A 13,082-nucleotide genomic window follows, 5' to 3' on the forward strand; every position below is an offset into this window, starting at 1 on the left:
CCAATCTGAAGCAGGCTCCAGGCTCTGAGCTGTCAGCACAGAGCCTGACATGGGGCTCGAACCCACAAACTGAGATCATGACCTGAGCCAAAGTCGGACGCTTAACTGACTGAACCACCCAGGCACCCCTTATTTTGCATTTATATGATAATCTCTTCTTGTTGCTGCTGTTCACAATAATCTTTTCAAAATTTAGGGCCTCCATAGGAATTGATACGGTCCTGTCACTGAGGCACCTGGCGTTGATCTAACCCAATCCTTTCTTTAATAAAGGGAAAGCAAACATCAAGAAATTTAACCAAGATTATGTAATTTGTAGTAAACCTGGAGCATCTATCCGTAAGTCAATTACCCAACTCCTCTCTCTCTCTCTCCGTGTCTCTCTGGAGAGCTGATCATAGATACCTTATATTACAGTTATTTCTAGATGTCTTGACCTTCCCCACTGGAAATTCCTAAGGGCATGATCTGTCTCATATTCCTTTTTCCATTCCTGGGCTGCCAGGTGTCAATAAAGGTTCACTGAGTCAATCATGGTTATGAACTCGGTTTCGTTTGTTTAATAGGCTGCCTGGACATTTTTTTACAAAGACAGAGGCCACGTATTTAAAATAAAATTGTGCCATATTTTTCTGGGATTGACGGGAAAAGGGCAAACCAGAGCCAAGCTTTGGTTTGAGCTCCAACTTTCACTTGTAAATGCCCAAAGGCAAAACTTTTGGAGACTCGAAATGAGATCCACTCACAACTTTTCTGGAGAGGATAAAGATAAAGATACTTTTCCAAAACTCCCAATGTGCACAGTAAACCACGCGACCGCTGACCCTTAAAGAATCATGTCTGCATGTATAAGATGTGCTTTACAGACAGTGGTGGCAATTGGAGCTGGGTCCCCCCAGCTGTTGTGATGGTGGCGAAGGGGGATGGGGATGGTAGCAGGGGTGGCATGTTACTAGTAGTGACACCTCAATCAGAGAAGAATACATTTCAGTGCCATGAGGTACAAGAGGCACGTGGCTTCCCTTTCTGAGGATCTGTAGGCTTGCAAAACCAACCAACCGACGAACCAGTCAAACAAACAAACAAACAAAACCCTCTTCTGGCCAGAGTGGGGGTGTGTGTGATTCTCCTGCCTTGGGTCACATCTCTGCCTCTTTCAGCAACAGCTGGCCCCACTCCAACTCACCTCACCCATTCTGCTCTCTTATCTTTCAGGTTGCCTTCACCCAGCCCAAGGCTCTGGACTGCCCCCCTGAGCCCTGCTTTAGAGACATCCTCCTGATGCTCCATACCCAACCCAGCACTTCCCGGGGCCCAGGAACAGTCTGCCACCATGCCCAGGTGTCTGCCTTAAAAGACTTGAAAATCTAGCGATTGTGAAGCTGGCAAACTCAATGCTAATCACTCAGTTAACACAGCTGATTCAGAAGGAAACTACCACTTTACCCTGTCTCACTTCATTTTGTGATATAAACACAGCTTGAGAAACAAACTTACTTACAATAACAAGTTTGTGTGTCTTATAGACTTCCAATTCACTTGGTCACCATCTAGCCTATGCAGTTTGGTTTTGCAAGTACTGCGATTTCCTGTTTTGCAATGCAATAAGCTTTGAGCGAGTGGATAAAATACTTCCTCATTAAAGTCAGGAGCAGGAGACACGCACTTTTTTGGTAGAACGGGACTTTCCATTTTGGATACTCTAGGTACTGGAGTGTTTTAGTGTTGGCAGAGTAACAAAAGACAGGACCATTTCCCTCCTCCTCCTTGTTTCCCTGGAGCCTGGTATATACAACAAGGCGGGTATGGAAAGAGATAAAGATGCTCTTTTAGCCTAACTGCTTGGGATCACTGGGCTGAGCCCTGTGAAGGGTCTCCCTGCCCTGTGGGGAGCTCCCTCCCTGTATCCCACCTCTCTTCAGCCCGAGGATCCAACACTGCAGAGAGAAGTATCAGATAAGAGGCAGAGCTAAGGCAGCATGAAGCAATGGAAGAGTCAGGAGCTGGCTGTGGACAGTAAACCGGACACAGAAACTAAGGAGCCCAAGGGGATGGGAAGAAGAGAGGTGGTAGGAGGAAGGGGGAAGAAGACAAGCAGAGAGGTGCCTGGGGGAACCTCGAGAGTCAAGAAAAAGAAGCATGGCCCCAGGAATGGAATAGTTGGAGGTAGTGAGGAAGACAGCTAGAACAGGGCCAAGGAGCTATTCTTCACCAAAGTTCTCCTTGGTAGGCTCTCCTGTGGGCTCTGAGGTGTTTTGGAATGTAGTACTTGGTGGGGTGGGGGTGGGGAGAATGGATGGTTTCATCCATTTTCTTCCAGATTTCTGGATGTGTTTAACCACGTAACTGTATGATCATTTAAGTCATGAATATAACTGTAGGGGTGGAGTGTAGGAGTTATAAAAGAATAAAAGATCTTAGAGTTAAACTCCTATATGTTTGTTCCATAAACAGAGTGCTTCCCTTAATCTTAAAAAACAAATTTTTTTTTTTTCAAAAGCAATTGTAAATGGGTGTGCATCACAGATATAAGTACGTTTGAGGACCAAGCCAAGAGTTTTGGGTCATGATTGTAGTCACTAGTTGCTGACCCTGGTCAAACCACTCAGGAGAGAAAAAGGAGGTAACAATGGTAAGAATTTATGGATCAAGAGGAACGCTTAAGACAGACACAGGAAGTGATGAAGCAGGAGAAAAAAGTTGGGGAAGGAAGATGCTGTGTGGGGAGAACACTTTATTTTTCTTTCCTTCTTTTGCGTCGCTGGGCCTTTCATGGCTTCTTCAGAGTAACTTGGGAGGCAAGCACATTAGCAACACGATGTGGTCCTGGAAAGATGTGAGATCACTCCTGCCTCTGGATGCCCAAGAAAGTGACAGCCAGGATCCCACCAGAGGAAATTCCTAACTCGATAGGTTGGGGGAAATCCCAGCTAAGAGGACAACTAGGCTCTAACGGCCAGTATGATGAAGAAAAGAAAGGACATTCCAAAGAAGATCCTAATGGCGCAGAAAATTTCAGCCTCAATACGCAATTTCTTAAGAACTGTTATTTTCTACAAATTCATTTTCTTTCCTGATAACCTCAAAATGTGGCTAAAGGAAAAGTAGTGAAAGGAAAAAAGAGGCTTGGCAGGCCATGCCTGTTTTAAATCTCAAATATTCCCTGGATAGCTAGCAGCAGGATGGCTATAGGATGGAGGGCAAAAGCAATCCCATTATCACAGGAACCAATCACAGGGCCTCTTGTCGGGGAAAGGGCAGACTTGTACAGGGTTTCAAATGCAAGGGGATGACACAGAACAGATAAAGTGAACTCTTGCTTATCCACAGACTGACATCTAATTTGTGACTTATTTAAGTCTTTTAGAGTCACCTTCCCTTCCCTTTGGTCCAATTATCCTTCTCATCATCCTGGGAAGAAAAAAGGGGAGAAATTGAAATCCAGCTCAATCATGGAGATACCAAAGATCAGCACTGGAAAAAGATAGGGCTGGGAGGTTAGTGAGGCTCATCTTTTTTGGCTTACCCTGTTTTTTGATTATTCATATATCCTAAGTTATTCTTGTCTTCCTTTGTTATGAAAATCAGAAGTGGAATACACTATTCATAGTCACATGACTATTCCTGTTTTTGGATCTAGGCGAAGTGACGAAAGGGCACAAACCCTTTGGTTGGGGAAAGATAAAGTTAGATAAATGACACCAGCGACCATGTATATTCTAGTTTGCTTCAACTGTTACTGGAGAGAAATTCAAATGCAACTTCTTCTGACAAGTGGAACTTGAGGGAGGGGAGGAAGGCGTTGGGGAGGATGATCTGGAAGCTGGAAGTCAGGGGTCAGAGAACTCAATGCCTATGGCATTGTATGAGGACAGAAGCTGGGACTCAGTGGCAGCAGAGAGCATGCCCAGTCCAGGGCATTCAGCATGGATTTTCACAATCACTGTAAGCCTTACCCAACAACCCTCTGCGTGCAGGTGTGTACAAGTCACCAGTTTGCAAGCCCTGCTTTAAATGAGTGAAAGGAACCAGAAAAAAAAAAAAAAGTTCCAGCTGTGATCACCAGAAAACGTAGGTAACTCTTAAGAACCAAGGGGAAATTAACAAGAAAAGCCAGGATACTGGAGATGGCAAAATGTTTTTCTGATATTAAAAGTTCCCAAATTCTAGGAATTATGAAAGCTTGACATAAATTCTAGGCAGTACTTATGGAATAGCTCAGGAGTATGTAATTAAGCAGATGTTTTGAGTACTTTGAAAAGATAGGGTTCATTTACAGGAGGCTTTATGGGCTCAATATTAATCTTGTCTTGATAATCTAGACCAATACAGTAACACAGATGCATAATGTTAGTGATGGGGTATGTTGTGATTTTAGCAGGGAGGTTGACATGCTGGGCTGACTGGAGAAATGTGGGTACCTGGCTGGTTTTTAACCAAACGAAAGATGGGTCAATATTGTGAAACATGGTATTTTTGGAGTCTTGGTTCTTTCTGTCTTGGTTTACCTGATGTGTGCTGGCCGGCATCTGACGAGTTACACTGAAGGCATAGCAAGTACATTTATCAAGCCAACAATGAGATAAAATGAATAGAATTATATATATATTACGTGTATATACATGTATATACATGTGTATATATTATATATATATGGAAAAACAAGTTTTTTTTTTTTTCAGGAATCAGTTCCTATGAGGTGTTAATTTTCAGAATCGGTTCCCGTAAAGGTGTTAATGATCTCCTGAATATTGTATTGCTCTCTTTAGATACCATTTGGGTACAAAAATATGACTTCAGAATGATGCATTTAAATTGACAATTATGGAAGGATCTTTGTATTTCTAAAAAAATTCATGCAAGTAAAACTTATATAAGTAAGTTATAGTTTACAGGCAGTGGCAGGGTGAGTGGTATGGGGCTCAGAACATGAAGAAACCCTTTCCCCAAGTCTTTGATCCCAGCAGAACCAGCTCTGAGTTTTTCTGATTTCAAATCTCTGTATTGGGGCTGTCGAACATTACAGGAGAATTATATAATATCCTATATAGTTAACAGAATGTATGTAGTTAATTTATATAAATTAAACATATGTACCTATCTGAATGTGTGTATATTATCTTCTTATTTTTATATATTATCTATAGATAATAGATTATTTATTATCTATTATCTATCTATCTATTGAATGTAAATAGGACAGGAGATTTCACCTGCCACTCCACTCAGAAAGGATATGTCCCAGGGAATGTGTGAGACGGGTAATACAGATCCTCTATTTCCTTGGTTGATATCTGTTCTCTCATGTTTGTAGTGTTTCTGTTGTGCTGAGCGCAATTCTAGTGTTAAAGATTTATTCTCCGGTACACTTACAAATGCAAAACAGCCACTGCCACCGCCACCACCACCAAAAACCAAACCCCAAACAAACACAGACAGAAGCAACAGAAGGAGAATGAGGCCTGGGCTTAGATTCACTTCTCTGGCACCTGGGCTTGGTCATGAGGTTGTCCTCGTCCTCCAGGCCCCCCTTATTCCAGAAGGCCAGCTAATGCCTAAGACACAGGGAGGGGGTGCCTATGATCTGTCCTGGATTTCTGGGGATTACTCACCTCGGTCATCGTCCTTGAGGGCTGGGCTTTGAAGCCACTCAGAGAGGAACAGGGTCTTGGGGAAGGAGTCTCCTGGAAATGCTTATAGCTGTGGGGTGAGGGGCTCAGGTGAAGGTGCTGTATAGTTCCTTCCTATTTTCACTGAAAGGAATTGGTGACATGGTTCCCAACATGTTCACATGTGCTGGCATCTGTACCCCTCATTCTAGTTCCCCAGAGAGGCAAAAGCTTCCTTGCATCTTAACCCTCCTTCCTCCTACCTTTCTGTGCCCCCAGGTCTGTGGCTTTTTGAGTTCAAAAAGCATTTCAAAATCTCCTCTACATACGCTTTGGAAATATGTTTGAGTAATGGGGAACGTGTCCCCACAGCACAATTTTCTGGAAACCACGTGGCTATATGTCCATCAATAAAGTGTTTTCAAGGCCTTTGAATGACAGAGATTTCTAGATTTGCAGGTCCTTCCACTGTTTGCCAGCATATCACTTCACATCATATCATCACAAAATGCTCTATTTTGCAATGACAGATGAGCATAAAATATGCTCACAGCTTTAAGCTTTGCTAATATTGGCTGAGTACCAATGGATACAATCACTCAGTGGGATGTGTATATATACCTACTTAGGTAGACTGCATTCTTTAAAGACATGAAGAGCCAGAAACAGAAAAATGCCACTTATGTAATTTCCACAGAGCCACTAGAGAGTGTATGAAGTGGGTAAGCAGACAGAATGTCATTTCTCGAAAACTTGAGGTCACTGACTCATATCTTAGAAGTCTGAATCATATCAACTAAAATCATCAATATATTATGCCCTTTCCCACTATTTATAATAGTTGCATCTTCATATTTCAATGCTTACAATCTAAAGTTACACCATACTTCGTAACAGTCTGCACGTTCTTTATAACAGTGGCTCCCAAATGCTGTGTTTTTAAGTTTATTTATTTACTGAGAGAGAGAGAGACAGTGAGAGAGAGAGAATGAGCAGGGGAGGGGGAGAGAGAAGAGAGAGAATCCCATGCAGGCTCCATGCTGTCAGTGTGGAGCTCGATGTGGGGCTTGATCTCACAAACCATGAGATCATGACCTGAGCTGAAAATCAAGAGTCAGATGCTTCACCGACTGAGTCACCCAGGTGCCCACCCCAAATTCTGGGTTTTGAACGTGCTAGCCCAGAATGAAGTTTTTATTAGTCCACAGCAAAATGAGAAAAAGAAGGAACTATAAATTAATTTGCATGAAGCTAGGTTTATTAAACTTCACGGACTCTCCTCTTTGTATTTGGGGATTTTTTTTTTCTTTATAGTCTTACTGGTCCACAAAACTGGCCAGTGAGATCTAAAAGTATATCACCCCTGGGTAGAAGAATCTGCTTTTACTCCTTTGCTTTTATCTTGTTCTATAAAAAGAATAAAACAAAAATAATTCTTTTTTTTTTTTTTTAAATACTTATTTATTTTTGAGATAGAGAGAGACAGAGCATGAACAGGGGAGGGCCAGAGAGAGAGGGAGACACAGAATCCGAAACAGGCTCCAGGCTCTGAGCTGTCAGCAGAGAGCCCGACGTGGGGCTCGAACTCACGGACCGTGAGATCATGACCTGAGCCGAAGTCGGATGCTTAACCGACTGAGCCACCCAGGCGCCCCAAAACAAAAATAATTCTGAAAAAAAAAAAAAACCCTCATCCATTATTGTAGCTAATTGGCAGATCTCTCATTGCCGTTGATTCAGAAGGTGCTGAATACCCATACGTGCCAGATGCCAGGACTGTTCTCCTTCTCCCCAAAAGATGCCCACTGATCTACATGAAACATCAACCTGCTGGAAGCCCTCGAGTTGGCCTGGGTCTCACTTGGTTTGCATCTGGGCTGGAACGTTCCAATTCCTGGTCTGAGCCAACAAGCCCTGCCCTGTCCTAGCCTCAACAATCTCGTCTCCAGGAGGGCGGGTGCTACTGCCCCCTGGGGAAGTCCAGGAAGGGTCTGGAAGTCTGGAAGTTTGCTCTGTAGTTGCTTCTGACAATGTTCCACCCTCTCGTAAGCTTGACGATTTCTTGGACAATACAAATAAACACAAAGGGGTCTGTTTTGGGGGCTGGGCAAGCAAACACAGTGGATAAGTCACAGCATGACACAAAGCATCCCCAAGAGGCATGTGCCCATGGAACAGACCTTTCTGAAGTCACGCGTATCCTCTCATCATTGGACGAGTTGAATCGATCATCCTTTTCTCTGAAATACTCCTCTATGCACTGCTCTTCGAAATCATGTACTTTCTTGAGCTCATCATCAGTTATGAACAGTTCTGTGGAAAAAAGTGACGACAGGAGGATCAGCAATAACATCTAATCTGCGGGCCTAATGACTACTCTTCATTTCATCAAGGTTAAGAAAAGGACACTAGATTCTTCACTAAGTCTCAGGCTAAAGCCAAATCCAATCGGGCGACTCATATCATTGTCCTGTTTCTGTGCATTAGAGTCACGATGGAGCCCTAAAGTTCACCTGGGTATATCTGGTTTACTGCAGTGGCTGGTTAGAATTATACCCATTGTGAGGTTCAGAAAGTAGCTAAATCAAAGAAAATGGAGCTATGCAGGGAATGGAGGTTACTTACAAGTTCAGTTACTGGTCTGAGGAGTGTGGCAGACAAAGAATGTTCACTGGTCTTACTACAAGCCCATGGCAACCCCATTCCCTCTTTCCATCTGCCCACAACTGAGGCTGGAAAGCCAAACCCATACATTTCTCTGCTGCAGGGAGGGGTAGTGGATTGGGAAGAGGTTCCACTTTCCTGAGAAACTTTTCAGGTGTAGCTCCTTCTTTCTATATTTTCTCACCTTCCCTCCTCTTCCTGCCTTGAACATGAATGTGATGGCTGGAAGTACAGCAGCTATTCTGTAACCATGAGATAAGACAGGGCAAGAAGGAGTTGCTGAACTTAAAAGACAAGACTTGGGGTCTTTGACTTCAGGGAGCTATTGCTGAGTGATGGGCTATTACCTCTTTGCTTTGAGTTATGTCAGAAAAATAAAGCTTTATTGATTTGTGTTGTTAGCCTGGTTCTCTGTTAATATCAGGTAGGCTGATTCATAACTGATACAGCTGTATAAAGAGCTCAGTGGAAATTTGAACTTTTTCCCTCTAAGCTTTCTATGTGCCTAAATTTGTGTTTCTGGTAGAAATAGTGAATTCTGGAATTTTCACTTCCCTTCAACTCTGTAATTTTAATGTCTAGAAAGGAGTTGGGCATTGTTTTGTCAGAGAAGTTGTTAAAAGCTCCAGACTTAGAGAGAGTCAGTTGATGAGGTGGCTTTGGTTTAAACTTTAGAGCACTAACTAGTGTCACTGAGAGGTAATTCCTGGGTCACAATCCTAGAGGCTCTGGCTCAGTAGATTTAGTATAGGTAGTCTAATTGACACACTTTGAGAAACCACAGAAACTTGCTTGAATGGGGCTGGATTCTCAATAGTAATTAACTCTGGGTCGTACTAAGGGGGCATTTAGGAAATCTGCAGGAGCTATTATATTCAATGTATGGAGGCCGGAAGTGCTAAATTTTCTGCCATGTGTGGGACAATCCCATACACTGAAGAATTATTCTACCCCAAAGCCAACAGAACCTCCTTCTAGAAACACTGGGTAGTAGGTGGTTGGTGAGGGGTTTTCTGTTATTCCTTTGACTAATAGAAAGCAGAGCAAACGGCCATAACCTCTAAGGCCTGGGGAATGTTTAAGCCCTGAAAAAAAAAAAAAAAAGATAGGTCCAGAAATGATAATGAAAAAAATCAGACTTAGTCAACTACAACCCAACTGAACCCATGTAATGATTCTTACATTATACCTAATGTAGCATTGGGAGCATATCACTATGGTGCATATATTTTGTGGTGGGACCTCTGGCCAGTAAGAAGCTTAGAATCTATGGAGGTGCTAGAACAGCCCTGCCAGAGACTGGTTTTGTTCACTAAGAAAGATGGGAGGCTAAGATTGCTCCATTTCAGCCTCTAGTGTCCTCACACAGCACTGTTTCCCATAGAAACAGACCCTCCCACGCCTTCCCAAGTGTTCAGAGCTGCCCACAGTCTGCTGGACGCAGAAGGAACCAGGTGGGCACATGGTCCTACATGACCGTCTGCAGGATGTAGTAGGAGTTCCTGCTTTGAGGCTGCCCAGGGCTGTCCCCCGAAGCTTACTCAAGCCATAGTCCCTCTCATCTGGGTCGCTCTCATGTTTTCTCCATCGGCAACACAGATGCTGGAATATCATGGTCATGTGGCTAAAGATGATCAGAGGTGGGGGCAGAACTGGCCTCTCATGGAAGGTCATGATGAGCTGATACCTCTGAAACTTCCACACTTGGTTGGATATTGACTTCACCTCAAAAAATGTATTGCTGAAATAGAGATGGGAGAGAATCAAGAGAGAAACCCCACTCCTTTCTGAAGCCCCAGTGTCTGCCCCCCCACCCCCCTGCTTCTCCCTCCACCCCATGTCCTCTAGGGAAGGACCCACTTACTTAAAGACGGCGATGAGCAGGTTGACCAGCAGGATGTTTGCCACTAACAGGTAGCAGGCCATGATGGCCGGTACAATCCAGGCTCCTGTCTTGCAGGGAGGCAGCTGGATTATTTTGCCATCCTCCCGTGTCTCATTCTGTCCACAGGGAGCTAAAGAAAGCAGCACAGGCAAGAAATGAGAAGCCGTGGCTATGTGATTTAAAAAAAAAAAAGACTGATTTGAATGAGAGAAGTTTTTTTGTTTTTGTTTTTGTTTTTTAGATGGAGGAAAAATACAGCCATCTCAAAACAAACAGAAAAAAAATAAAAGAACTCTAAAAAAGCCAAAAGAGAGAAATGAAAGCGTGGTGAATATCTCAAGGGATACCAGACAGGAGCTGCTTCTGCCATCTCTCAAGTTGTCACGGGACCTGAAAGAGGTGACGCACCCCTGCTCGCCCACTCTGGCCCTTGCCCCCGACGGACACTTAGTAAAGGGCACTTGCTGTCGTGAGGAAGCCTGGGGAGGGCTTTTCTGGGGACTGGCTGGGGGGTGCAGAGTCTCACTGCCCCATCAAGTTACTTCCAAAATGTGCTGTGCAGGCTGCCGCCTACAGCTGTAACAACAGCAGCAGAAGGGCTATTGATTGGTAATTAACACACTGGTGGCAGTTAATCGCTGCAGGCAACAACTCCGGGGCTCTGAGCTAAGGATCTGCAGTCTCAGTGTGGTAGGAATAAAACAGGGCAGAGACGTGGGAAGTATTCCCTGGGCTGGTCGCTCAGTGCTTCTGATGGATGGTATTTCACCCAGGGTGGGGGTGGGAGGGCTGATGACAGGTGATGGGCCGGGACTCTGGAGCTCTTAGCTCCCTACTTTCTTCCAGGAGCATTTCCTTTCCAAAAATGTGCTTTTCAGGGCCCAGGGCACAGAACCCAACTGCACTGAATAAATGGGCAAATGGACAAAAAGTTCTGGAGTTGGGGGTGATGGGGAAGGTGACGTGTGGGGTTGGATGAGCGTGAGTAACGTGCTAATGAAGCCTGCTTGGGGTTTCCAGTTAAATTCAGGGGAAAAGCAAATCCCTGACAGAGCTCCTTAGTGCTGCACAGACAACATGGCCTGGGAGTGAGACCATGCCCTTAGGTGCCAAGGGGTAGGGGAGGTCCCCCTCCCTCTTTAGCTGCCATATGTTGGCTTTAGAACAGGGTCTATCTGGGGGCGCCTGGGTGGCTTAGTCAGTTAAGCATCAGACTGTTGATTTCAACTCAGGTCATGATCTCACAGTTCATGAGATCAAGCCCTGATTCGGGCTCTGAGCTGACAGCAGGGAGCCTGCTTGGGATTCTCTCTCTCTCTCTCTCTCTCTCTCTCTCTCTCTCTCTTCTCTGTCCCTCCTGTGCACATGCACTCTTTCTCTGTCTTGAAATAAATAAATAAACATTAAAAAAAAAAAAAAGAACACAGTCTATTTGTAAAGAGGGGCAGGGCGTGCAGTAGTCTCCGTTGCCACAGGCAGCTTCTGAAGATCTGCCAGGAAGGTTTGCAAAGTTGACCCAGAATCTCAGCTGGAGTATCTGGCAAGGGGAGTCCTTTTCCTTCTCAAGAGCTACCGTTGCTACACTGTGTGCTCCATAGTGGTTCTCAACCCTGGCTGCACAGAGGAGCTTTAAAATACGCCAGTGCCCTGCTCCACCCCAGACACTTGAATCTGAATCTCCGAGGGGGGGTCCAGGTGTTGATATTTCTTATAAAGTTTCCCAGGAAATTCTCCAGTGCCCCTAAAGTGAGTCCAATGAGCTAGAATTAGGCTAGAAAGATTATATGATTTTTGACATGCCATCAAGTCCAAAATGCATGCTCTTAGCCTAAGAGGGTTTTACTAATGTTGAGACACCAAGACCCTGTTTTTAGGGCTGGAAAAGATGGCCAAAGTGCTTCATTCAGATCTGCCTGCAAGGTGATCATGTGTGGGAGTCAGGTGTGTTCAAACAGCCGGCATCATTATTATTATTGGTAGTTGTGGCACTAACCACCCAAGAGAGCCCTGCAGAAGGTCCTGTTCATTTACTCCCTTGGGAGGAGAACCCAGTGATGGAGGCCCCCACTGGCTCCACGAAGAAGTCCAAATTCTGAGAGTGGCTGGCCCAGGGTCGTCTCTTGCCAATTCCCGCCCTTCCCTCACAGCACAAACTGGCATGAGTCTGTTGCAGTTCCTAGAAATGTCATGCTCTCCCTTCCTGTCAGCCATGCTTCTTTTGCTTTCAGAAGGCCCCTCTGAAACCTCCCTCTCTGTCCCATGCTCCACCTGGGTGAATCCTGTTTGGTTTTCAATGTTCACTTGGCCTTCTGGAGCCCACCCCAGCTCACTTTCTGCCCCCTTTCCAGCCAGGACTGGGGTAGGTATTGACAGGGACTCTGCCTGGCCAAACTCCACTCAGGCTGGTCTGGGTTCTTCATCAGCTAGCCCCCGACCTCTGTACCTTCCAGGCTTGTCTCTTCATTGCCACTTTCAGCAAGAATCCCGCTGAGTCAGTTCAGCCAGAATTCCCACCCCTCAATATCTCATAACCGTCACTCTCTGATGAGTTTTCTCATCTTCCACCATCCCCCGGCTGATGTCTTGACCACCTAGCAGCCTGGTATGGCCAGAACCCCCTTAGCCTGGTATTTCCTGTTTGTGATTTTCCATCTTCTGACCCACACCCTGCTCCCAGCTATAGATTTCTAGTCTCCCTTGCTGCATTCAGAGTTGGGCACGATCTCTTTCCTATCACAAAACTGCATCGTAGTAGCCCTCCACTCCCTCGAATAAAGTCTTTCTTGCCATCTTCCTCAGGAAACGCTGACCCTAGTTCTTCATCTGGGATCCTCCAAAGTGAAGGGTGGTAGAGACTGGGGATATATATACATGCGGGGAAGAGCACAGCGTGTGTCAGCCTCGGTGCTGGGCACTTCACATCG

General features: G+C 44.9%; 1 protein-coding gene and 1 long non-coding RNA gene across 8 annotated transcripts in view; one reads left to right on the plus strand and one right to left on the minus strand.

The window, feature by feature from the left end:
* The window catches only part of TRPM3 (transient receptor potential cation channel subfamily M member 3), a 495,179-nt gene that overhangs the window by 8,908 nt on the left and 473,189 nt on the right, over nt 1-13,082 (minus strand). For all 6 annotated transcript variants that reach the window (XM_060610082.3, XM_060610081.3, XM_060610080.3 and 3 more), the window contains 3 exons: nt 10,138-10,288; nt 9,815-10,014; nt 7,790-7,922 (listed from right to left, as the gene is read on the minus strand). In XM_060610082.3, coding sequence (XP_060466065.1) covers nt 7,790-7,922; nt 9,815-10,014; nt 10,138-10,288 — 484 coding nt within the window. The remainder of the gene's footprint in view (nt 1-7,789; nt 7,923-9,814; nt 10,015-10,137; nt 10,289-13,082) is intronic.
* On the plus strand, nt 166-12,919 carry LOC132663630 (uncharacterized). 2 transcript variants are annotated; one of them, XR_009603174.3, is made up of 4 exons: nt 166-339; nt 1,216-1,341; nt 3,360-3,497; nt 10,400-12,919. It is a non-coding gene; the product is annotated as an uncharacterized LOC132663630 (long non-coding RNA). The 2 variants fall into 2 exon arrangements; XR_013551475.2 differs by having other exon boundaries at nt 1,216-3,497.

This window comes from Panthera onca, chromosome D4, assembly GCF_046562875.1.
Source record: "Panthera onca isolate mPanOnc1 chromosome D4, mPanOnc1 haplotype 2, whole genome shotgun sequence".
NCBI lineage: Eukaryota > Metazoa > Chordata > Mammalia > Carnivora > Felidae > Panthera > Panthera onca.